The 27,126-nt window shown below is 42.1% G+C and overlaps 1 protein-coding gene across 2 annotated transcripts; it reads right to left on the bottom strand.

Moving 5' to 3' along the window:
• Positions 1-1,080: 1,080 nt before the first annotated feature.
• On the bottom strand, positions 1,081-21,788 carry LOC143641292 (SET domain-containing protein 4-like). Of its 2 annotated transcripts, XM_077108566.1 has the most exons (10): positions 21,702-21,788; positions 16,631-16,726; positions 14,781-14,818; positions 12,393-12,481; positions 10,477-10,906; positions 9,098-9,272; positions 7,360-7,441; positions 6,119-6,199; positions 3,020-3,143; positions 1,081-1,284 (listed from the first exon to the last, which is right to left on the bottom strand). In XM_077108566.1, the coding sequence occupies exons 1-10, from the start codon at positions 21,772-21,774 to the stop codon at positions 1,105-1,107; spliced, it is 1,368 nt and encodes a 455-aa protein (XP_076964681.1). In that variant the 5' UTR covers positions 21,775-21,788; the 3' UTR covers positions 1,081-1,104. The 2 variants fall into 2 exon arrangements, with proteins under 2 accessions (XP_076964681.1, XP_076964682.1); XM_077108567.1 differs by lacking the exon at positions 3,020-3,143 and having other exon boundaries at positions 1,187-1,284.
• Between the last annotated feature and the right edge of the window lie 5,338 nt (positions 21,789-27,126).

Genomic DNA, 27,126 nt, shown 5'->3' with positions numbered 1-27,126 from the left:
AAACTATATACGCAAACAGGGAAATAGGTTCAAAACGGAATCCTGAAAATGTTGACCTCTCCCCGCCTTCCGAGGAGGAAGCCATTCACTTGGTTTTACCAAGTTCCACAAGAGAAGGAATTGGCACTCTGGGGAAGGAACACTGGAGGGAAGAGAACAGGACTCTGAGTACAGTGTCTGCTGGGGCATCCCCTGCACAGGCCACGCCACACCTCTGTGAGTCCTGGCTCTCCGAATGACACTGGAAGGTCCATAAGGCCAAAGACAAAGAGCTCTGGGGGCATACTCCCTTCTCTCCACCCTGGACCTAAAAAATATTAAAAAATAAAACCAAAAGTAAGGGTAGGGGCCAACTGTCCCCCACTGAGCCCCAGGATCAAGCAGACACCCAACTGAGGCACAGCAACACAGCAAGGGCCCGGCTCCTCTAGTGAAGGCCTGCCCAGGAGAGATGGCGAGGAAGACAGACAGCTGCAGGCCAGCCAGGCATCCTCCAGATTACTCCCGAGTAAGCCTGCCTCAGTCATCAGCGGCCAGGAGCAGGTCGGGGGAGTCTGTCCTCCTGGAGACCCTGCATGCCCCCAGGAAGGCTTCTCAACACCCATCGGGTGCGTCCACACACAGAAGGCCTGAGGAACCCTGGCTGGGACCCATGGCTGCTTCACACCCCCACACCCGCCACCAACTTGCCCCTTAACTTTATGGTATCAGAGCATCTTAAAAGCACAACTTCTTGGCCTCTTCCCTCTGCTGAGTCAGAACAAAGCAGGACGCACAGTGACGACCACACACAGAGCCGAGTCCGGGCGGGCTCCAGCATGGCTCCAGCTCCCTCAGGCCCTCCCCGCCCTCTTCCCTTGGCACTGCTGTTTATTTTGTAGTGGATGAAAGGTGCCACTCAGATGGCGGATGTGTCTTCACTCACAGCTCCCAGTTCCCAGAACTCTTCTGCCCCTGCAGACGTGCTCCACACACCTGAACACCTGATCTTAAAAGCTCAGTGTTTACAGGGGAAGGACTAAGGGCATGGGTAGAATACAAACCACTCAGAGACCGCAAACAGCTGAGAGAAAATCCGTTTAATCCAACTTAATTTAAAAATGCTTAAGTCACACCCACCACAGGAGGTGACCCCAGGCGTTTGGGGGAGGCCAGGTAAGTGGTGTGCACGCTGGCGAGGGTCTCAGCGGAGGCCTGGAGGACCTTCAGCTCTTCCCGCCACAGTGTTTCCACCAAAGCCAGCTGGCTTACCAAAGACACCTTTTCATCCTTCATGTGAGAAACCTGAAAGTGAGTTTTAAATTATTTTTTACTGTAGTAAAATAGAACATAAAATTTGCCACTTTAGCCATTTTTAGGCGTATAGTTCAGTGGCACTGCGTGATTCCCAGTGTTGTACAACCAACACTACTATCCCCTCCGACTCTCTGCCACCCCAGACATATCCTGTGACCACACATTAGCATCCTTAGTCCTCGCTCCCAAAAGCCCTGGTAACCTGCACTCTACTCTGTCACTCTGGATTTGCCTGTTCTGAATACCTTATGGAAGTAGAATCTACATATATCCTTTTGTGTATGACTCTTTTCAGTTAGCATAATGTCTTCAAGGTTCCTTAAAATTGCTTTTTATAATCCCATTCACATTTTCATATAAATGAGCTGATTTCTCATTTACCTAAAATACTAAGTTAAAACATAAAATAAAACCTATTAGTAAGAAATCATGTGATCAATTTTTACCTATTTAAATGTACAGGCATAGACACTGAATCCGTCTGAGTGCCCATTACAGACAAATGGATAAAGAAAACATGGAGTATGTACAAAATGGAATACTACTCAATCTTAAAAAAAGATGCGTATCCTGGGGGCTGGAGTTGTAGCTCGGCAATAGAGCATCTGCCTTGGACACATGGTACTGTGTTTGATTCCCAGCTCCCCATGTAAATAAGCAAGAAAATAAAGGACTATCAATAACTAAAAAAAAAAAAATTAAAGGTGGATATCCTGTCATTTGTGACAATGCAGACAAACATTACACTAAATGAAAGACATTATGTTAAATGAAATAAGTCAGGAATAGACAAAAATTATAAGTTCTTGTTTATATGTGGATAGAAAAAAGTTGAACACAGAAAAAGAGCAGAATGGTGTCAGAAGATGCTAGAAGTGAGGGACGGGGGAGACACTGGTCAAGGGATACAACACCCGAGCTAAACAAGAGTAGGCTCCAGAGACCTTCAAAATCACCTAGCAAAGATCAGAGATCTACTGTACAGCATGCTGACTGCAGTTACTAACAGTATGCATCCTTGAAAATTGCTAAGAAATTAAATTTTAAAGAGTCTCACAACCAAAAAAAAAGTATGAGGTGATGTATATGTTAAACAGCTTGATTAAGGCATTCCAATATGTATATGTATGTATATGTATATATATATATATATATATATATATATATATATATATATATATAAGAATATCTTAAAACATCATGCAGTACAACATAAATATATGAATGTTTAATCTGTCAATTAAAAAGGAAAATTTTAAAGGCACAGGTACAAAATCAACAGGAAAATCTAGCATTTACAACATTTTTTTAAATACTTATTTTTTAGTTGCAGTTGGACACAATATCTTTATTTTATTTATTTATATGCGGTGCTGAGGATCAAACCCAGGACCTTGCATGTGCAAAAGGTTAGCGCTCTACTGCTGAGCCATAACCCCAGCCCTAGAATTTACAACATTTAAGACACTAAAAAGTGCTCTTAAAAAGATCTACTATTGGACTGGGATTGTAGTTCAGTGGTAGAGCCTAGCACACATGAGGCACTGGGTTTGATCCTCAACACCACATTAAAAAAAAAAAGAAATAAAGATATGTGTCCACCCCCAATTAAAAAATAATTTTTTTTTTAAAAAAAGATCTACTGTCTTTAATAACATGTATAAGACAAATAACTTCACAGTCACAATGCTTAAGAAAAGGATGTCATATTATAGAAACATACCCTCTGAAGCATAGCAGAACTCTCCTCTAGGAGATGATGGCATATTTTCTGGGCTACATCCAAACTTGTCTTCTCATTTGCATCTGAAACTACTTCTCCAAGAAGAACTTTTTTCCAGCACGTACTAGAACCAAAATGTTCAATAAAGTAATTTCAGCAGGCTCTTGAGAAATAAAGAGCTTTCACACTGCAAACAACAAACTCCCCTCCAATTCTTCCAGAGCATAATAAAACTCCTTCTATAAGCAGCTTCCCTAAAACCTTCACACCATGGGTAGTTCCGGTGTGGAAGCAACAAGGTGCACAAAAAAGGAGCAGCCAAGAATAAAAGGCAGGGGTACTGGGTGCTCCTTGCTGGCTACGAGCAGATGTTACCATCATCACAACCCTGTGTCTGGGACACAGTAAGTGGAGTCGTGCCCACCAGCCAAGGGAATAAAGCAGGCGACAGAGGAGGAAGGCAGAGACGGGACAGGGAGCCAGGTCCACAGCAGAAAGGCCAGAGGACTTGGGAGCTAAGGCACTGGAGTCGTCCTACTCTTCCAGTGACAGTGTTTCTTGCTGGGTGACAACTTGGAATGCACTTCACAAAGCAAAATGCTCAACAGGTATAGCCACAGCTTTCTTTACGTGAAAGCCACTCTGCTTAGACACTCTGCAGGTCTGCAGGAGTGGAGCTCGGTGGGGAGGTGGGGCTGACTTTCTGAAGGCAGAAGAGTGTAGGTGAGCTAGGGAAGCACACTGAGCTGGAAGGGGGCAGAGCCAAGGCCACACATGAGGAAGGAGCACCATCAGCGAGAGAGGGGATGGAGGGGCTGACTGGGAAGCAGAGATTCTGGAGAATCGGTTGACAAGAGAAGGTAAAAGCGCACAACGTGCAAGTGGACGTAGACATAGCCAGCTAGAAACTCAGAACAGCAACAAGACCCCACAGGGAAGAGTCGTGACGTCTGCAGAGTCAGAGACAAAGCTGCACCTCAGGAACAGAGAGTGCTTGTGACAGAAAGCAGAAAATTACCATGTGCCTGGACAGTGTCCCATGGCACTATCTAATGTAATCTTCACAATTACCTAACCCAAGGAAAGTGAGAACTGGGAAAGCTGCAGACCTTGGCCGGACAGAACAAGAGGGTGGGAGGCGACCAGCTCGCAAACCCCCAGTTGGCAGAAGCCCACCACCTGCTTTTCCTGCACCCGACACAGAAGTGACTCTGAGGGAAGAAAAGAGGCCTAAGAATGACCTCTGGAAAATGTCTAGTTGCTTTAACTTTAGGCTGAAGTGCCTGAAAAGCTCTCATATCTGGCTTGTTCTGAGAAAGATTTAAAAACACTTGCATGGGTCTGCACAAAACAAAATAAATGTAAAACAAACGAATGGGAAGAACAAGTCAAAGGAAAAAACAAAGAGGAAAAATAGAGTACAGTCAGGAATGAATCAGGATGTTTGTACATTTGGGAGGACCACAAATATTCCCAAGCTTTCTTTTATAATGAAAAGAAACAAACATATCAGTAACAGAACACACCATCTGCTGAGAGTGAAAACACCTACAGCTGACCCTTGAACAACCCAGGAGCTGGCAGTGCTGACACACAATTAAAAATCCACATATATATGGGATTGAACCCAGGGGCATTTAACCACTGAACTGTATCCCCAGCCCTTTTTATTTTTGAGACAGGGTCTCTTTAAGTTGCTTAGAGCCTCACTAAGTTGTTGAGGCTGGCTTCAAACTTTTGATCCTCCTGACCCAATATCCCAAGTTGCTGGGATTACAGGTGCCACTGTCCCAGCCACAGATAACTGCTGACTCCCCCAAAATTCAACTATTACTAGCCTGCTGGTGACTGGAAGCCTTAACAATAATATAGTCGATTAATACATATGTTGTGTGCTGTGTGTATCATACATGGCGAAAAACACACAAAGGCTGTGAGAAATGGCTTTTACTGTGATATATAACTTACTGCAGAAACAAATGCTCAGGCAGAGAAGATCAGCAGAGTTTTAAGCAGACATTCTAAACACCAAACATCAACAGGAGGGGTACAAAAGTATTACAGTAACACAACATTCACTCACTGAATTTTTATGCAGTTAACGATTTAAAACTGCATCTTTCTGATGTGTTTGTGCATAAATTTTGATAAAATTTAACTTTCTGTATATTTATGGTGGCAAATGATAAAATAGACTATTATCTATACATATTTGATGTTTTCATAACATAGATAACTTTTTCTTAATTTTTAAAGTAGTTGTAGGCTATGCAGTTCATCTGTAAGATTTTTCAAATTACTGCAAATTTCCAAAAAAATCCATGTATAAGGACCCGCACAGTGCAAATCTGTGCTGCCCATGGTTGAGATCATCTATTTCCCAAGTTCCTAAAGGAAGAGAAGAAGGCAGCATCATGCACAGCAGGCAGCACTGAGTGAGCACCAACTACATCCAGCACCGTGCTAAGAGCAATTTCTAAGCATTATTCATTTACTCCTCAGGCCTCATCGTCTTCAAGAAGTCCTCTCTCCATGCTGGACAGCAGCAAGATGAAGACTGCTTCCCTGAGGAGGCCCCAGGCTGCAGCAGCCCTGTGCTGGGCAGAGCATGCCCAAAGGTGCTGACAGGCGGCTGCTGCGAGTGGCACTGACAGCTTCACAGGAATGCGAGGGAGCCTGCCGGGGCTCCTCCACCTGTCTCCCCATGGAAAACTCTAGGGCTCTCCTTAACACAGCTTCTGGGTCTGCCCTGGCAACTGACAGGCAGGGTTGTGTGAGGAGCTCTGCTGCTCCCAGGAAAAGCAGAACTACTCTGAGTCTTGATGCTGAATGGTGACACTGCTCACAAAAGCCATCAGGTCACCAGCAGAGAAACCCAAGAGTTGAGAATGAAAACTTCCAGAGCCATGTACGTGATTATGACTCTAAAACCAGAATGCCAGAAACGGTTGAAACAGTAAAACACGCCCTGGATGAGTCAGTTACATACAGAATGGCCTTTCTTTTTTCTCTGTTTGGCTATTTAAATAAAAGCCAAAACCCCCCCAAATTTTGTCTAGGTTGTGACTACAAATTCAGACCAATACACGTGGAACTTACAATTTTTCAGCTTCCAGACATAACAACTTAAGAGCTGTGAGTAACCTCCAAGACGGCCCATCCCATCCAAATGTCAAATTTCTAAAAGTAGAAAAACAAAGACATTTCTGTCATTTCAGTATTTCATGACACCATGACAAATGTTTGATAAGCCAAACTTTTTTAAAATGAGGTCACGGAACATTGTTACCTCTATGATGTTGGTCAAAACAATACTTAAGAATAAATACTTAATAATACTTAAGAATAAAGTCTAAGAAACAGAAAATTCTCTTTTTAAATTTTTTTAAAGAATAAAAAGCTGCCGGGTGTGGTGGCGCTCATCTGTATTCCTAGCAGCTCAGGAGGTTGAGTCAGGAGGATCGAAAGTTTGTGGCTAGTCTGAGCAATTTAGCCAAGCCGTAAGCAACTTAGTGAGACCTTGTTTCAAAATAAAAAATAAAAGGTCTAGGGATGTGGCTCAGTGGTTAAGCACCCCTGGGTTTAATCCCTGGTACAAAAAAAAGAGAAAGAGAATAAAAAGCTATCTTCTAATCAATTTTAGTAAGAAGCAAAACTTGGTTAAGAGATACACAGCAAAGGGGCACAGGACAAAGTTCATAGTGATGAATGATGGAAGAATCTGGATGCTACCACAGCCAGACAGCTCTCACTCAATTGCTATGTGAGAGCTCTCTTAATTTTAAATCTTAATTTTATCCTCAAAGAAAATTTGGAAGGGAAAACCCAAAGGCCTATCTACCCGTGTAGTGTGGAACCACCAACCACCCCTTCCCCAGAGCCTGTACCATGATGCTGGTGACTGGTTTTCCTGAAGGCCATCCCACCTTGCCACATGGCAAAGGCAGGGGATTCTCTTTTAATACAGTATTGAATAGTTCAAGTTTGTTTTTTATTTTTTTTTATTCTTTTCTTTTTAGTTGTAGTTGGATGAAATACCTTTATTTTATTATTTTTTCATGGTGCTGAGGATCGAACCCAGAGCCGCTCACATGCTAGACGAACGCTCTACCACTGAGCCACAATCCCAGCCCCTCAAATAAGTTTCTTTAAAGTGTCTTAGTCCTGTATCCTCTCCTCCACAACAGTGAGCACCACTTTTCTGCACACAGTAAGTGCTCAACTAACACCTACCAGTGAGCTGATGGAGTTAGGAGGTGTCTCGTGGAAAATCCAGCCCTCAATTTTTTCATGAAAACTTCCTAAAAGAGTAATTTCAAAAGGGAAAGGGAAACACTTACTCTATAAAGCCATGATCTTTTAGAATGGAAATCTTTTTGTTCATCTGTTTATCAGTTGATGGAAGATATTTAACAAGTGTATCTGCATTAAAAAAAAATTCATACAGAGATTTAGGGTATAATTCACACAAAAGTTATCTTCCCTCTCCATCTGCACTTACTTTCCTTCCCATTAGGATCAAGTATAAACAGTTTTTCCTAAGTCACACGAAGGAAATCTACTCTTCAAGTCCAATTCACTGAGATCATTATTGAGTCCCTGAAAAACTAAGAATTCCAAGGCCTCAGGACAGAACACCCACAAGCTGAGTTCATGTTCCCATTAAGTCAATCAATGAACAAAACCAGGTCATTAAGGCATGATAATAACTTGGAAAACCACAACCAACAAAACACAGGCTTGTAAAAACATGAGAGAAGTCTTGTAACAAGAGTTTTTAAAAGGCAGAATTCAAATAGCATAATAATGACTAGTTGCGATTACAAAAAAAAAAGCAAATATGTAAAAATTGACAGTTATTTGGAGAATAGGACAGGGTAAGAAGGGTTTTTTCTTTCTATGGTGGTAGGGCCTAGCACATATTAGGCAAGTGCTCTACTACTGGACTGTACCCAAAGCCCCTTCTTTATTTTTTAACAAAAGGGTGATTTTTCTTCAAATTAATTTATTTGACAACTATCATTTCATAACCATCAATATTAAAGTTATCAGAATTCTGAAGCATGAGCCAATCTCAAAGCAAGTTTTCCAAGAGACTCTGTAAGGCCCAATTTTAGTCGTTTTATTTATACTTTGAGGAGTATTATTAGTCTGTGTAAAGGATGAATATATAACCTTGACCATTTCTATGTCCCTTTCAACTTACACATGACCACTTCAAATTATACACTGGGGAAATCTCTAGACATTTCTTCATGACCTCCAAACCACCTCTACTACTTCAGAAGAAAAACAAAAATCAGCCTTCTATGTACTATTTCTAATACTAAATTTGGAATTTTCACATCATAAATTTAATGACTAAATTATTATTTTAAAATATTATCATCAATGACATGGCTAGTTAGCAGACCACAAAAGAACACAAGCTAAATCAATTTTTTTTAAACCATGGCATTAATCTCCAAACATAGGATTACATATTACACTTACCTCTTTGATTAGCACTGTGTCTTAAAGATGTCTTAACATTTTCATTCCCTGCTTTCTAATCCTATCTTCAGTAACAAGGCTTCAGTACAAATATTTCCATTTCCTTAGATCTAATAATACTATACTTATCTCCTTAGCAATATTCCTTTCCTTTTGCATTGTCCAATATGGTGGCCACTAGTCAGAAATGGCTTTCAACCACTTGAGATGTGACTTGCCTTACTAAGGAATGAATTTTAAATATTAATTTAATTGTAAGCAATTTAAATTGAAACAGCTCCATGCACCCAATGGTCACTGTATGGACAGTGTAGGTCTAGGTTTCTTCCAGTATAGGCCTCTGATCTAGTGCAATAAAACTCTGCTCAGTTCTTCTTATCCACTTCATCAACCAAAGCTTTGCTGTTTTGAGTTCAATATTGAAACTGCACAGTTAGAAACAATAAGGCTAGCTCTATCTAGGATGAAGTAAATGATGTATAGGTATGTTTCAAGGTTTTACTATTTTTAATAAAATTCAAAATAACAACATATCCAAGTGGGACAAAAGATTGTCTTAATAAGAAAAGCAAAATTGATTCCAACCTCTTGAGACATAAACACAAGCATGAGGATTGCAGGGGGAAACAAAGCCATACTCCAGCAGCAGCCGCTGGTTGTCATGCGGACCATAGCAGATGAATACCTCCTCGTGCTTTCTACAACCAGAAGCTGTTCTAATTTCATAACAACGAGTCTTCTCATTAAATGCTGCTTTTACCTAGAATGGAAATTTGTTAGAGATTATTTTAAATATAAAACTAAAAAGCTGAGCTGTGGCCTCTGTCATAAGTTATTTTTGGGTAATTCTTTAAGACTGTACTAACCATTCTTAGAAGCTCAGGAACCCAGGCCACACACCCACAGGCCGCAGTTCGTGATCTTCCTACAGTAGTCTATAAAAATCACTGCATCCTACGGCACTGCACACCCTGGCATTATTCGTATGTATCAACAGAAACACCCCTCTGACCCCTGACCTCTGTGGGTCACACTGTGGAAAAGGCATCTTTCTGTAGCAGGAATAATTGGACAGGCCAGGCATTGTCCTGGGCCTAAGCAAGCACAGCAGGCCTCCCCAATCTCCTCTCACTGGCACCTCTGATGTTCTCGTGGCACATGTCACATAAAGGGAAGAGCACAAGCAGAGCCAGCCATTCGCCTGCACAGCGCATCCCTCGTGCACCCCTCACCCACAGACAAGCCCACTGATGGGAACTCCTCTCCACCCTGAAAGTCAGCCCTTTACCTCAGCATACCCATTTACCCTGCAGACACACCCATCTTCCATACCTGCCACCAAAAGAAAGGGCAGGGAAAGAGGGTATCTGTAACTCTGTAGCTATCTCCCAAAGCAGGATTCTTCATGATTTCCTGACTCCTCTCCCCACAAATATTCATCCAATTAATAAAAGTTTACCAAACATCTATTATATGCCAAACTCTGCCCTAAGCCCTGGGGTTCCAAAGAGAACAAAAAGTCCCCATCCACAAAGATTTTGCTGCTTAATTCAGGAAGGAGGAATCCCTCAGTGATCATAGCAAAGGTTAATGCTCTGACAGCCATGCCACCAAGTGCAAAAGGGATGGGACAGGAAAGAAGCTAGACCTTGGCCCCGGTCTAGAAGGAGCATGAAGGAAGGAGGACTCAAGCTGCTGGTAAAGGTAGCCTAGAGGATGGAGCCCGGGGCTCCTGAGGCCTGGACAGCAAAACGGAGAAATGGGGCAAAGAAAAAGCATTCCAGAAGGACAATGGAGTCAAAAAGAAAAACCCAGAATGCACGAAAGACAGATGGGTCCCATTGATTTACCCGAAGTCAGCTACACTTTCCCCACTGGTCTCACTCACTATTCAAAGTCACAGATTCTACACATTGAAATCTTTCTATCAAAACAGAACATGTGTCACCACATCAGCTTCTCACCTGGACATGAGGGCTGTGATTCAACAAATCCAGGTATGGAGCAAGCGCACAGGTATCCGGCTCTGCGGAAAGGCATTCCTGCTTCCTAGGCCTCAGGTACACAGCTCTGGTGTTGACCGTGCACCAGGCCCACAGGAGGGCACTGTAGCTGAAGATGCTGTCAATGGGCTCTGCAAACAGAGGCTGCAGGGAAGAGAAAAAGTCTCTGGAGGAGGTGAAAAGCTTCTGCACATGGGCTCGCTGCTCTCCAGTCTTTGCTTTTAACACATTGGGTAGAAGATTCACCACTTCTGGCTCCAAACAAACAGGGCAGGTGTAGGTCTTGGGTAAAATCTGCAAGTAAGGCTTCCAGAGAGACCGGTCCCCAGCATGCCTTTCTGACACTAAAAAGGTGCACAGAGCCAGCAGAGGAGATGGACGAGGCTTCCACCTTGAAAAATTAAGGTCAGATTGAAGGAGTTACTCTGACTTGAAATATGGAATAAGCTAAGTACTTTGGTTTGCTGCAGGAAGAATTTTGCTCAAACGGTCAACACACCCTACGTTGACTTAACATACCAAGAGAACTGTCTCCTTCCTTAAGGCTCTTCTCCAAAGCACATCCCGATCAGGGACCTCAAAAAGCCACATTTATGTGTCAGAAAAGCTGACTCTACAGATTCCAGGACTGTTTACAAGATTTTTTACATGTTTTTGAAAACAAAAATCAATAAAACATCTCTTTGCTTTCAACTTTGTTCTCCTGTTTGAAAGCTTTTGCCATAAGCCATTGGTTTCACCTGGATAAGGGTATAAAATACAGTGGGGAAAAAAATTGGTGGGAAAAAAACCTAGACGTATACCATCCAATATACGGGCCACTAAGTATATGTAGCTGTTTATTTAGAATTAAATTAATATTTAAAAGTCAGTTCCTTAGTATGGTAAGTCACATTTCAAGTACTCAAAAGCCATTTCTGCCAGTGGCTACCATTTTAGACAATGCAAAATAAAACACCTCTGTCATTGCCCAACATTCTACAGGACAGTACTAACCTGGACAGGAAACTGAGTGAAATCATAATACACTCACTAAACTTACGTGCTCTGTTAGAAATTACATAATTTTGGTTAAATAATTACTGATAAAATATCTCATGTGGCATCAATGTGTTTAGAAAAAGTTATCATTAATCTTTTAATATCCAAATATCCAGATTCTTATACTGAGATGCATTCCACCTAAAACTAAAGAATGAATGAGAAAAGGTTAACCCTAAGGGCAACCTTGCCCCCAATCAGCCAATACAAAGATGCAAGGGCGGGTGCCCAGAGCTGTCCTTGGGATTAAGCAACAGCACAACCTTTCAACCCCATAATGTAGAAACTCCTTCCGCTGAGGTGCACCCAAACCAATGCCCACCAGAAATAAGCCAAAAATACTCTCAGCTTTCTTAACTCCCACTTCACCTCCTCTCTCTACCTAAAGAGAATTAATTCTTTCAAAATATTAAAGCTCTTCATAGTTGAGGAAGAATTCAAGCACATAAAAATAAGGGTTAAACTAAAAAGAGGGTTAACTAACCCCCATGGATACCTACTATGGCCAAGGGAACAACTGCTACCTATTAAGGCACTTGGCTGTGATTTACATATATGGTCCCACTTAACCTCCACTTTCTAGTTAGGTGATGGGTCAGGACTCACACCTGTGTCCCCTGCAGTCTATTAAAGACTTCAAAATGCAGTTTATGTGCATGAAGAATAAACTTCTAGGACAGAATATACCTTTCAATTTGCATTCAATTGAGTTCAGGTATTTATCTACTAGACAAGCATCTGGATTCTACTGAATTGTGCCTTGGATAACACATTTGCCATGACAAAGGCATTCAGGAGAAACACTGGCACCAGATTAACATGATGTGGACACTTACTTAGTAATGTACACCCCTAAGTAGCTTCGAATCACTGTTTCCGTGGTGAGCAGGCAACTCTCAGGCAACGAAATAATCATCTGTCCCTCCTTGCCAAAAAAAAAGTAAAGTTTAGGACGCCAGCATTTTGGGATGGACTTACATATTGTGAAGTCACTGATCCTGCAATCATCTACCCAAAAGTCCCTACTACTTGCCACATGAGCCCAACAGTAGGCTCACTCCCAATTCCCTGAGTCAGCAGATGAGTTCTCTCCAACACTAGGTTCAACAACCACACAGAATTAAAGGTTCAGAATGGGAATGACTCCCACCTGTCAAACCAGCACAGGAAGGAAACATGGAAACACTTGAAACCATATAGTTCTTCTAATTTCTTATCTGAGGAACCAGTGATACCTGGGGGCACAGGCACAAACCACTCAAAAAAGTTCCATCCAACAAAGCCTGGCACAGCATCATGCTGCTTAGTTTCAACTATTCAGGAGGCAGAGACAGAAGGATCAACTGAGCCCAGGAGTCTGGCACCAGCCTGTGCAACATAATGAGACCCCTTTCTCTTAAAAAAGAAAAAAAAACTATCCAGTGAAATCCAAGTGAGCAGGCAATGGCCTGATCTCTGAGATCTGTGCCAGAGAGGGCAGCCCAGCACACAGATTCTCATTCTACCACTTGCAAAAGTGTACATTTTTGTTTCTCTTACTAAGATACAACCCCGGAGAGGAAAAAAACTATGACAAAAAGTAACAAACAGGCACTGGACACTGGAGACACTGGTAGTGTACAACATTATGGAACCAGTAACAATCACCAAATAGAGCACTAAGAAGCAGATAGAAGAACCTGCCTTCATTTTAACCAGCATCAGTAATTTAACCCGTCAACAAATTATCTCAAAGCTCTTTGAGGTTCAATTTATGGTTTCTGAATCTATAAAGCAGGTGATCAGTGTAGACATCCCATGATCTTCTACTTTAAAAAAATAAATAAATAAAACATCCTATAACTTGATTGGTAAATATCTCTTTAACAAATAAATTCTCCAGGCTATACAGTTAAGATCTGTGCATTTCACTACATGTAAAATGTCTCTACTTTCAAAAAGTTTAATTAAGAAGTCACAGTTGAAAGTACAAGTGAAGCAACTACCAATTATCATTTAATAATTTCAACAAAAACTACTTATAGATACTGCTATATATATGAGAGGTCTATTTCTTCTACTCAAATTCTGCTTCAAATAAGTCAAGGCATAATTGACTTATTATGCCTTTCTGAAAATATACAAAATATTGCACAACAATGTGAATATACTTAACACTACTGAACTGTACATGAAAAAATGGTCCAAATGGCAAACTAAGTTTTATGTATCTTACCACCATTAAAATTGAAAACTAATAAAAATATAAAAGCAGCACAATAGAATACAACATCAAAAGGTATCATTTTCTTAGCTGAGTTTAAAACAAATTAAATAAAGGAATTAAAAATAAATTTAGGGTTGGAAGGTGTAGCTCAGGGGTTGAGGGAGGCTTTGCATATAAAAATACACAACACCAAAAAAAAAAAGTTTAGATAAACTTAAGGTAAAGGAAGCAATTAATTTCTAACTTTAAAGAAAAGTATGCATCACATAATGCTCTAAAATACCACAGAGAAAAACTAAAAGGGACCTAAAGATCATCTCCTTATTTACCAGGTAAGGAAACAGAAGCAGGAAGGACTGGAATCTCGTTGCCAATCCCAGAGTTGGCAGCAACCCCTGGATCAGGCCTTGTCCCCAACTTGCTCAGGCTCTCCTCCCATACCACGAACAGCACCCCTCACGCATCTACAATATGACCTGATTTTTAAACCTTGATGTGGTGAAGCGTTAGGAAGAGGCCTACACCAAAATGACTTCTCTCTTTCTTCTCCTAACAAAGTCCCATTTAAAGAGCAAGGGGCCAAAGAAAAGGCAGCAGGTTTTTCCCTCCCAAGTAGCCGCCAGGCCGAGCAACAGAACACTGGCCAATGGGGGCGGAACTGGGAACATCCTTCCAGGGAGGGTCCCTGCACTGCCTTTCCCCCTTGCTCCCTCCTTTTGCTCCAGGAGCCTAGACAGGCTTAGGGAGGGACAGAGAGCTAGAAGGAGTCTGAGCCTCTGAAGGCCACAGGTCTGGCCCCTCTAGGCTTTATTAAATGACAGCAAAATACACTTCTGCACTGTTTTTAAGCACTGAGACACTCAGTTTTGTCTTTTATATGAAGCAAACTTAACCCTACTTGACGGAACCGTAAGAGAAATAGTTATAAGTAAAGTACTTTTGATTCACTTGATTTGAACCACAAAAACAAAGCACCAAAATCTGTGTTAGGTTTCAAGGACAAAAGAGAAGTTCTCACCCGCAGGGGTGTTCTGCTCATCAGCCCTCTTCCTGTACCTAGGAAAGCAAACATGGAAAAGAGGTGAATATCTTCAACTGTATCTTCAAGGTCCTAGAGAGCCCATTTTGAAAGAAAAATGTGAATGAGCTCCAAAATTACAAAAAGCTGAAGATGGGTGTCCTTAGCCCTCCACTCCCAAGGGAGAGGAGGTCAGGAAGCTGTTCTAGAAAACATCATGAACTCCTTATGATATTAAAATCAATCTGATAATGTGGCTTTCACAAATCATTCTTTGACTCCCAAAAACAGAAAATTAAACATTCTGTTAGAGCTAGCAGAAACCCTGATACAAAACAACTAGGTCAAAGTTGTCAGAACCAAAATGGAGTTAACTTGTGCCGTGAAGGAAGGGTCCTCACACTTGATTGCCTGACAATAACAACTGTCACAAAAGATTCTGCCACAACCACAATCTAAAACAAAAATACTTCTGTGAGGATAATTGCCAGCAATTGTCTGTTCAACCTTGGAATGATGCCACCCTTGTTATTGATCCTTACAGCCAACAAACACTGTTCATTTATCTTACCCAAACCTTCTCATTCACCTTTAAAAACCCTTATCTTCCTCTGCCTCCCTGGACATGCCAGTAGTTCACTATGGCCTGCCATTCCTGAGTACACTGTTTTGGAGCCCCTCTCTGTTGTTATTAACTCAAATCAAGCAATTTAGTCCAAACTCACCACATGTAGCTGATTCTTGGGGAACAACATACCATTTCACTTGGCCAGAGGCACACATGGAAATCATCTATCTTGGGAGACACAGAGGAACTCATTTTGCTCAAAGTCAAATTAAAACTGAATGATAATGTTAATGGCCAGAGGAAGCATTCAGTAACACATACTTTTACATTTTCTATAAGGTAAAATGTCTGTATCCTGCCCTGTGATATAGAATTTCAGGGCCCTTCTATCACACAACTCCTTCTCTGTACTGTGGCAGACCCCAAGTCCCTTTGAAGGGCATCCTGGTATATTCTACCATTATTTCTAGCCCACCCATGGGCACAGCAGGGTATCCTTGTATGCAGGTGTGCACTAATAGCAAGCTATCCAACTTCTGTGACAGAATGTTCCAGAAGAAAATTACAACCTAACCTCTACAATGAGCTCTTCAATTCCCATATCAGAGGTTAAAATGCCTCAGCTCAGGTGACTGTGCAGCCTGTAGCACTGATCAGCTCCTTCTCCAAGACACTGAACTACACACCTGACACCAAGCTGAGGGACAATATGAACTGAGGGCCCTCCCTCGCCTACAGAAAACTATGCCAACTCACTGGGGCCAGGGACAATCCCATTAGCCTGCATGCTTGAAAAATCCCAGGAAACCACCACAGGCAAGGTGACCAGCACACAGGTCACCCAGTATCTTTCCTATGATGCCTAGCTAGGCATTCCCTGCAGGTTGGGGTCCAGGGCACCTGCACTTCCACTGAACAGACAACTAAATTTAGTGCATAGGAGACCCAGAGTCACGGTACTGGTCCTGTCAATACCAGAGAATCTGGCTCAGTTGAATTCGTAGCTCCCCTCCCACAGGTGTGTAACATATCGTAATGTGTCTTTTATGTCCCTGTCCAAGACTTCATCTTATTTTTATATTCTCATTCTCCTTTTCCTTTTGATTTCATCATTCTGTCATTTCCCTTCACCTATCATGTACATTTATATTTACAACAAGGTGAAGCACAAACAGTGTAGACAAGTCAAGAAGCCCACCACCCAGCAACAGATGTACTGTCAGAGAGCGCTCCACCCACTCCCATCTGAGAGAGGTCAGCAGAGCTGAAGCACAACTCTTACCTGGAAAACGAGCAGGAGTTAAGTTCCTATCTTCAAACTTCCTGTTTTTCAGCCACTTCTTTAGCTCTATAAATTCAGACTTGTAGCTCTCATTCACTGGTTGGGAGAGGAAAAAACATGCTCATTAAAATTACTGTATACTAAGAACACCTATAATCAAGAATATCAGACGGACTGATCATAAAAGGTTTAACATCAACTAAAACAGAAAGACCATTCATTATATGATCATTTCCATAGATGCATAAAAGCATTTCATCAAGTCCAACATCCATCCTGATAAAAATTCTAAGCAAACTAACACAAGGAAACTTCCTCAGCCCAGGAAATAATATCTAACAAGGACACAATGGTGACAAACTCAGTGCTTTCAAGACCAAGAGAAGTGTATCTCACCTCTCCCTTTTCATCAACACCAGTAAACATAAGAAAAACAAACCGAAGGAATGAAACAGGAAAGAAGTAGTAAACCTTTCCTTATTCTCAGAAGACATGAGCACCCATAGAGAAAATCTAAGGGGAGTCTACAAAAAAGCAACCAACCAGCCAGGCATGGTAGCATACACCCAAAATCCCAGCTACTATCGAGGCTGAGATGGGAGGATTGCAAGTTTGAGGCCATCCTAGGCAATACAAAGAGATACAATCTCAAAACTATGAAATATAATAAAATACAAATACCAAAATATTATGTTGCAGCATATCAAATCAATTCATAAAAATTCAATGGTATCTCTACATATGAGCAATAAACAAAAATTAATATTAAAAATATCATATGAAATAGCATCAAAAAATATATAATTCAAGAACCTAAAAAACAGATAAATCTAAAAAAATGTAGACCTGCACAATAAGAACTTCAAAATATTACAATTAAAAATATATAAATAAATAGATTCTTATAAATTGAATATTATTGGTCTCCCAAAATGAGTATGTTAAAGTCCTAGTCCAACAGTATTTGAAGATGAGCCTTAGGGAGTTCAGGTTATGAGGTCAGGAAGTCGTGAGGTTGGGGCCTTTACCAAGGGATCCCTGCTCTTACAAGAAGCAAAGAAAGAGGACTGAGGGTGTAGCTCAGTGGCAGAGTGCGTTTACCATGTGTGAGGCTATGGGTTCCATCCCCCAACACTAAAAAGGAGGGAGAGAGATGGTCTGCCATGTGCAGACAGTGTTGATGCAATGGTCACCAGCCAGGAAGACAGCACTCACCAGGAACCAAATCAGCAACACCTTCACCTGAGGTTTCCCAGCCTCTACTACTAAGATATAAATTTATATAGCTGAAGCCCATTCTATGGTATGTTGTTATGGTAACCCAAGCTGATGAAGACCAAGAATGAAATAGATTCTAATCAAGTTAAGACACATATGGTACACCCTAGAACAATAACTAAGGAAATAATCCAGAACAACAAAATGAAAAAACAATAAAGAAATGAAAACAGTTCACCAGAAAATGCTGATTTCATACAAAAGAAAACAGTATAGAAGAAGTACTGGAACAAAAGCAAAGATAGGAGACACACAGAAAACAAAATGCAAAGTGGCAAATGTAAATCCACATCTATCAATAACACCAAATGTCAGTGGATTAGGAAATTTGGGGAAAAGCAGAGTTTGGTAGGCTAGATTAAAAACAAAATTCAAGTATATCCTGTCAACAGAGACATTCAGATAATGCAAGTAAAGGATAGAAAGCCCCAGAGGATGCACAGCACCTAGGAAGCAGAAGTGACTACTCCAACAAAAGACCAGAAAGACTTTCAAGCAAAAAGTCAGTAGAGAGAGACATTTATAACAAGGAAGGGGTTCATCCATCAGGAAGACATAACAATTACACACAGATAGAAACCAAACAGCAGAGCCCCAAATATTGAAGCAAAAACTGGAAGAATTAGAGGGAACAGTTGACAATTCTACAATAATCACTAGAGACTTGAAGATCCTGCTTTCAATAATGGGTAGTTAAGCACAGGATCAACAAGGAAGCAGAGAGAGCACAAGGACCCAGCAGAATGGAAGGAGAGCTGCTAAACACGTTACCCACAGCAGCAGAAAGTGCATTTCTCTTAAATGCACAAGAAGCATTCAGGATAGATCACATTACAGACCAACAAAAGTTGGCAAGCACATGGAAAACTGGGACTCTCACAAACTGCTATGGGAGCATAAAACATACAATCACTTGAGAAACTCACCCATGCTGCAGTTTCTTACAAGTTAGAAAGAAACTCCTACTACCACTCCCGCCTACGTAGTTATTCAAGGAAACAAAGGCGTAAGTCCATGCAAAGACTTGCACACAAGTGTTCGCTGCAGCTTCACTTGCAATGGCCCAAAACACAAATGACTACAGTGCCCAGTTTGAGGGAAGCAAAACTTGAGCTCTATAGTAAGGGTCTGGGGGTCTGCAATTACTCTGGCAAAAGACAACTACCAAGAAAATAAAGACAGAATTTTATTCACCTGTACACACAGATATTCACAGAAAAATGCAACTCAAGGAGGTGGTTAAATTGTGGGGCTTCTGTACCATCTCATTAGGGTACTTTGGTGTGGGAGAAGGCACTTATGGGGAAATGAATGGCCTTAGAAAGACACAGGCCCTCAGAAGAGATGAGAAATATGATAGTCTTGTGATGATCCTTATTAAGGTGACTTCTCATTCCAGTGCCAGGTTCTCATCTCTAGTGATAGGAATCAATCTTCTCAACTTCCAAAACTTCTGGGCAGAATCATGACCAGTGAACACCACTCAGAGGCTTTGATTTTAAACAACAAGTGAATGAACTCAAGGAAAAAAGGAAAACTTACACATATACAATATATTATACATCCTTCCATCATCAACAGGATGAACAAACAATAAAGGCATTCAACAATAAAAGAGAACAAATGCAAATAACAATGTGAAATTATTTCAAAATTAAATAAAATAAACCACATTTTTAAGAGCAGGACACACTGTGTGATTCTAGTGACACACAACACTATAAAATGCAAACTAATCCATTGTGACAGCAAGTATTTAAGAAGTTACTCAAGAAGTGGGGTACAGAGGGTTCAGCCAGGGATGGTAGGAAGTGATTATTTAAAAAAAAAATGAAGGGCCTGGGTTGTAGCTCAGTGGTAGAGCGTTTGCCTCGCATACGTGAGGCACTGGGTTTCATCCTCAGCACCACATAAATAAAGGTATTATGTCCATCTACAGCTAAGAATATTTTTTAAAAAATGGAAATTTTATAGCATAATGACTTCATTTATGATACACATACCAAATTATATACTTTAATTATACAATATTCATTATGAGAATTATACCTCAGTAAAATCTTTTTTAAAAATGCACAGGCATGGTTGGGGCTGTAGCTCGGTGGTAAGGCGTCTGCCTCGCATGTGTGAGGAACAGGTTCAATCCTCAGCACCACATAAAAATAAATAAAGATTATGTCCAACTACAACTAAAAAAAAAAAAATGCAAAGGCATAAGCCTTCCAGCGTATGTAATCAACAACAAGGAAATAGATCTTGTGTTAAGAGCAATAAATTAACAAGCATAATCATTTTTTATGTGTTTATTTTGAAATGTGGTAGTACTGTGTTGCCTAAACTGGCACTAGAGCTCCTGGGCTCAAGTAGTTACCCACTCAGCCTCCCAACAGCTGGAACTATAGGTACCCACCAGTATGTCAGGTTAAATGAGAAATTTTTTAAAATATTTTTAAGTTATAGTTGGACACAATACCTTTATTTTATTTATTTTTATGTGGTGCTGAGGATCGAACCCAGAGCCTCGCACTTGCTAGGAGAGCGCTCTACCGCTGAGCCACAACCCCAGCCCTTAAATGAGAATTTAATGAGCAACTTTACATACATAAACACACACAGATAAAGACACAGCTTTATGGTAGCCTCTATGAAAAAACATACACTATATTGCTGACCCTCAAAAACTAGTACGTTTGGAAACAAGAGTTTCATGAGAAAGCTTGGAAAAATATTAGATCCTCAAAGAAGAGTAAACCTAATAAGGATGATTGCAAAGACTAATGTCAATGACTAGTAGAAAGAGCATTTTCAAAAATATAGGACCTCAGCTCAGTTCTGAGCACAGGAGAGAAAGCAAACAAGCTGGGAGAAGGAAAGGAGACGTTCTAGGCTAAGGAGAGAGATCAGAAGAGGTGAGCAGAGATGACGTATTTCCAGGATATCGAGCAGCCAAATTGGAGCTCCACTGGTGAGAGACACGAGTGCCAGGCAGGAGGTGAGATCTCACACAAAAGGCACGAGGATCCCACGACACACCTAACCAAACAGGCAACACAGACACAATCCCTCAGGAAAGCTGCACCAACAGTGACAAGTAGACAGCAAAAGAGGATGGAGGCAAAGGAGCGGTGGAAATCATCCCAGGGGGCAAAGGTAGAATGGGAACAAAGCTAAGAAAGATTTAGTTGGCCACAGGCTATGGAGGGCCTCAAAATGGTGCTGACATGCTTGGGGTCAACTAGGAAGAGTGTAACTAATTTTATACAGAAACGATTTACATTTAAACAGCACTTTTAAGTTGTCCAAGCACTTTCACATAGATTGGGAGTGATGAATTTACACCCCCACTTTTATACACTACACATAACTAAGGTCATGGCAAGCCACAGATCCTGGGTCATCCCAGAGAAAACTACTGAAGCAATAACTGAAATATATTCATAGCGGCACCCAGGGTTGGAAAGAATACAAGAGCACCATTAAAAAAAATGCTCTTTAAGAAACAGTACTTTCGGGCTGGGGATGTGGTTCAAGCGGTGGCACACTCGCCTGGCATGCGTGCGCCCGGGTTCGATCCTCAGCACCACATACAAAAAACAAAGATGTTGTGCCCGCCAAAAACTAAAAAATAAATATAAAAAAAATTCTCTCTCTCTCTCTTAAAAAAAAAAAAAGAAAGAAAGAAACAGTACTTTGGAACAATATCTATCTACATGGCTTTGAGAAAAGCTATGTACATCACTGGACGCTAGACAAAAAGAAGTTCTGTTTTACTAATAAAAAAACAAAACCATACCTCCTCTTGATTCAGAACTTCTGAGGTGTTTTCGCCTCCTGATCCGGCTTGTTCTCCCTCTTCCCTTCTGCATACTAAACTGGAGTTTCTGTGTAGATGCCCAACCTAAAATACAAAGCAGGTCTTTGTCTTACTTTCCAGCTGGATGACAATCACCACCCTTGCACTGCTGAATATGCAAACATACACTTGGGTAAGCTGTTTCTCTAATGTGCTTTTTGTTCAGGAAATGCTTGTGCCATGAGCTAAATCAAGATCTCTTCCATAAAGGAGACCCCATCATATGGGTCCCTCTGAAACAATTTCAGCCTGAGGCCTTAATGAATGTTGATTAATGACAGAAAACTTCATAATTTCTTTTTTTTTTTTTTTTTGGTACTGAGGACTAAAGCCCTTTTTTGTATTTCATTAAGGCAGAGTCTCAATAAGTTACTTAGCATCTTAACTGTTGCTGAGGCTGGCTCTGAACTAGAGATCCTCCTGCCCCAGCCTCTGGAGCCACTGGGAATACAGGTGTGTGCCACCATGCCTGGCTCATAAACAGGTGCTTTGGTGACCTGTAAGATCTCTATTGTTTTCTTACAACCTCTTATACTTTATCATTACCTCATTAAAAATTTCCATTGGAAAATCACCTTGAAAGGGCAACATAGTTAGAATCAGCTCTGTGCAAAAGACTTTCGGGCAATGATACAAATACCTTATTTCTGGACTGCCCAATACAGTAGTCCCTGACACATGTGAATCTTGAGTACTTCGATTGTGGCTACTGAAACTGAAAACAGAATTTTTTTTTCCTGGTACAGGGATCAAACCCAGGAGAACTTGACTACTGAGTTACATTCCAGTATTTTATTTAGAGACAGAATCTGAGTTGCTTAGCTCCTCTCTATTGGTGAGGCTGGCTTTGAACTCCTATGATCCTCCTGCCTCAGCATGCAGAGATGCTGGGATTACACCGTGTGCCACGGTGGGCTCATAACTGATTTTATAAACGAGTGCTTTGCTGACTTGCATATCGCAGTCATAACCAACATTTACTAAAACACCAATTTGAATTAACCATATTTAGAACTCGCAGAGCTGTGAAATTCCTGTTCCATTAAAACTCTTCGACAAATCAAAAACTTCGATTTCAGTGGCACAGTCCTGTAACCCCCGACAATGAGAGGACACTGGCAAGAGAATCACTCATTTGTTCGAGGCCAGCCTCACCAACTGGACCCCCATCTTAAAATTTTAAATAATAACAATAAAAAGCACTGGGGGTGTAGCTCCATGGTAAAGAATCCCTAGGCTAATACCCAATACCAAAAAAAAAAAGTGTAAAGTAAAAAATGCTGTTTGTCTTGGCTATCACAGTCTTGGAATAAACATCTTTAAACAGGTGTTTGCATTAGTTAGGGAGAAAACACAAGTCAAAAAAGCAGACAAGCCAAGGTGGCAAGATGAAGAGTGGCTACTAGAATTTCTACAAGCTGCTTCCATACAAGCAGCGCTCTGCGCCCTGCAGGGCTTTCCTCTAGGGCTCGGGTGGCTCAAAGGACCCCTGCGTCCGGCGGGCCACGACCGCAGCGCTGGCCTCACCCGCGACTCCGGACCACCCTCCGGTCCCCGACGCGCTCCACCACGCCCGCCGCCTGCCGGGGACACCCACTGCCGGCGCCAGAGCCGCACGCCCAAAGGAACAGCCCGCGCGTGCGCACTGCTGGGACGGGCGGCGGCCACGCACGCGCGTCTCCGCCTACGCCCAACTCAAGAGGGACCCTCCTGCAAGCCCTAGCCGCCGCCACCCGGGCAACGCGCGGCTCTGACCGGAAGTTCCCCGGCTCACCAGCAAGCTCGCCACGGCCTCTGACACTGCACTTGCCGAGGGCGGCCCAACCCGCACAGTCAGAGGCTGAGAGCCACCACGCCCGCCTCTGCCCCTCGACCGCCGAGACGCCAGTCACTCGCGGAGCCCCGCCCCTTCCCGTCGCCGGTGTGCGCGCATGCGCAGCTGCCACGGCTCGCCGGTTGCACCCAACCTTGACCGCTGGGTCGGCGCCCGAGGTCGAGGAGCCGAGCTGCCCAGGCTTGCCCTGTGCTCCACTAGGACGCAGCTCCTAGGGCACCCCTCGCCACCCGCAGGCCCTACCGGGCTGGCGCTACCTGCTCCCCACCCCCTCCACTCTTCCCCTCCCACGGCCTGGACACGGTCTCGCCCGTCTCCCCACCTGTCCCGCTCCCGCTCGCTCTCTGCCCAGCTCCAGACCCGCCTTGCAGGAGGATTCCAAATAATCCACGTCGATACCAATTCCAGCTCCATTTCTACCCACCACTTGGATGTGGGCTGTGCTTAGTAAATGGATTCCTGAAAGTACAACGTGGAAGAGGGGCTGGGTGGGAACTAACCTGGCAAATACCGCCTTGGCCAGCTGGTCAAGGCGACAGCATCCGGAATAAGTCACATAGACAGCATTTTCCTCCTGTATTCCTCCCCAAACCCATAACTCGCGTTCTTCCTTGAAAAAAAGAAGAAGAAGAAAAAAAAAAAAACAACCCCAGGATTCCTAAAATATCTTTTCTGTCATGAAAACCAAACTCTGACAAGCTGTCGTAAACGAGAGAAAACCAGAGAGACATGACCATTAAATGCAGTGTGGTATCCTGGAGGGGATCCTGGAATAGAAAAGGGATATTAGGAGGAAAACAAGTGAAATCCAATAAGGTGTGGAGCTTAGTTTTTGCAGCTGCTTCAGTATTGGTTTCTTGTGACAAAAATACTACAGTGTTAGGTAATATAGACATGAGCAAGGTCACTGGAAGGGACAGGGAAGATAAGCAGACTAAAGAGAGGGATCCCAAAATCTGCTGTCAGAAAGCTATAACCAGTTGTGGTCAGAATTATTGGGTCTCTTGGCAAACAGCACACCCACGCTGTCAAACAGGTCTCTGGCATGCTCCCTAATCTGCAATATGTTCAAGATAACCCTAAACAAATTATCAAATAGCACTCTAATATAATTAGCATTGCAATCCCCTCCTTGCCATTGTATACATATTGTAAACCTAAGAAAACTCTATGGCAATGTAACATGGAAAATTGACAAATAGGACGAATAGGATGGTGGGAACAAAGGGTTAAGAGAATATAAAATGAGCCTACTTTGCCAAAAAGCAATCTATCTGCAGCCTTGCCTATCCTGAGGGGTCAGGAAATGTCACATTCCTCAACAAACCGAGGCAGGGGGCCAAAAGCCTGGCAGTCAGTGTAGATAATGAATGATGGGGGTTGAGGAGATGAGGACTGGTTATCACTGGTTTCTAACAGCTAACCTGGACAGCACTTCCCAGCACAAGGCATTACCTTCTGTGCTGCTCCTTCCTGCCCTTAGGTGCTTGTATGGAGAAGAGAAGGTGGTGGAATTCTGGGGGTCTATAAAAGAGCAAGATACATCCACTCCCACTGGCACCCAGCTTTGGGCCCCATTTTCTCCTCTGAAGTCTGCTACCTTTGTCCCTCTCTTAAATAAAACTTGCTTTCTGCCTGTGGTTTCTTGGGTGTTTAATCTGCAACAGTGGGGGTGGAGGTAGGGGTGTGGCTACCAGTTCCTGATCTCCAAGACGCTTATCAGTATCACAGTGTTTGATTCAGGAATTTATACTTTGTACATCTCATTTTACCACATGCAACAAGGTTGCTGAGGGGGTACACTCCTGATTTAAGGGATATACATTTCCGTAGAACAGGGGGAGAATTCATAACACAAAGCTCTTGTTAGTACATTTTTGAAGGAAGTGTGGTCACGGAACTAATATCAAATTTTGTCTAGAATAAATAGTTTTTTTGCAGCTTGAACATTTCAGGAAGGTGCTTAAAGGTGGGGTGGGGGACTAGGCTCCTCCCTGGGACAGAGCCTTGAGCGGTTAGAAACTTTGTTAGTGTTTAAGTTGTTTGAGGTGGGGGCTCAGGTGAACTTTTTAACAGTGGTCCCTTCACCTTCTGATTATAGCCCTCATTGCTCTAAGGCTTATTTAAAAATATATTTTTTTTTCTCTCTCTCTTCTCCCCTCTTCCCCTCCCTAACAAGATTAGGGGGTCAGCATTATATTTTCTTCTGCCTTGAACATACCCCTACAGGAAGGAGATGCCTGCTGAAGATCTGGGAAATGAATATCTCCTAAATTAACAAATTAATCCTAACACGCCATCAGGGCATCCTGGGACTCCTTACCAGAACACACCTGGAAAGTAACCCTTGAATTTCCTTTAAAACTCCCTGTCCCTCCTGATCTGAAGAGTCACAACCTTTGGGATAGTCCCCTGTGTTTCTCCTTTGCTAGCAAAGCAATAAACCTTTTCCTTTTTCTCAAAACCATGTCCTCATTATTAAATTGGCATTGATTGGCACTGGGGACAGAGACCAACCTTCTTAATAGAAGAAACCGAGTTAGAGCTTATGAGTAGCATAAAAGAGCAAGATACATCCACTTTTTGTTTTGTGACAGTATCCCACTAAGTTGCTGACTCTGGCTTTGAATTGTGATCCTCCTGCCTCATTCAGCCTCCTGAGTACCCAGCTATTTTTGCTACTTTTCAAGTCTCACCTTAAGTCTTCTCTAATGGGAACACATAACAGAGGAATAAGACTGGATTACCAGTAACAATAGTGGTAAGATGTTAATAGAAGAAACCAAGTTAGTATTACACTTTAATTCTCTGTATTACACTTGCAATTTTACTCTACATTAAACAATTATAAACTTAAAACTTTAAATAAAAAGATGTGTGGGCTAGAAATAGATGTTTCCAAGCATGGAACTGTTAAAATAAACTGATAAAGTTTTTAAGGAACTAACTTTATTTCAGCAGAGATTCATGAGTGAGGCAGGATGCAACTGGAATTCCTTTTGATCTCCACTTGGAAAGAGTACCAGGAGGCAGCTTTTATAGGGTGAACGTGAAAGTGTAATGCCAGATTCGTGGGGCTCCAATAGACCTCCAGGAGCCAAATCCGATGCAATCACACAAGAGTCTTTATTGCAAGCTTGAGCCTGGAGTCACAACCATTTTCCGAGGAGTGAGTCCCAGTCTTCTGTCCAGTGAGATTTTATAGGTTTTGGGGGAATACTCTATGCGTCACAATATCACACAGCAAATCATTCCATACTGCAGGAAAATCAAACAACTCTTAACATTGATTAACACATTCACTGGAGGGAACAAGTTGGGTAGGGGTGATTGGTTAGTACAAGAGGGGGATGACTTTGAACTGATTGGCTTAGGCCATGAGGGGTGTATGTGCTAAACTACATGGTTTCCCAACATGTTATCAACCACCATAAACTACTGAGGGGTCATCTGGCATCCCCGGTATTTTCCCTGTCTCATGCTGATTGGTGGTTGCTAGGTGGGTTTGCTATGGGTCTTCACCTAGCCTAA

The sequence above is a fragment of the Callospermophilus lateralis genome, unplaced genomic scaffold, assembly GCF_048772815.1.
Source record: "Callospermophilus lateralis isolate mCalLat2 unplaced genomic scaffold, mCalLat2.hap1 Scaffold_94, whole genome shotgun sequence".
In the NCBI taxonomy this organism is placed as follows: Eukaryota; Metazoa; Chordata; class Mammalia; order Rodentia; family Sciuridae; genus Callospermophilus; species Callospermophilus lateralis.
This window is presented reverse-complemented; position numbering and strand designations above follow the sequence as displayed.

Coding starts and splice junctions, on each gene's coding strand:
- LOC143641292 (XM_077108566.1), bottom strand. CDS start 21,774: ATGCAGAAGGGAAGAGGGAGAACAAGCCGGATCAGGAGGCGAAAACAC. Junction 9,273..10,476: donor ATCACAGCCCTCATGTCCAG/GTGAGAAGCTGA, acceptor TTTCCATTCTAG/GTAAAAGCAGCATTTAATGA. Junction 6,200..7,359: donor AAAGATCATGGCTTTATAGA/GTAAGTGTTTCC, acceptor TTCTACTTTTAG/AAATTTGACATTTGGATGGG.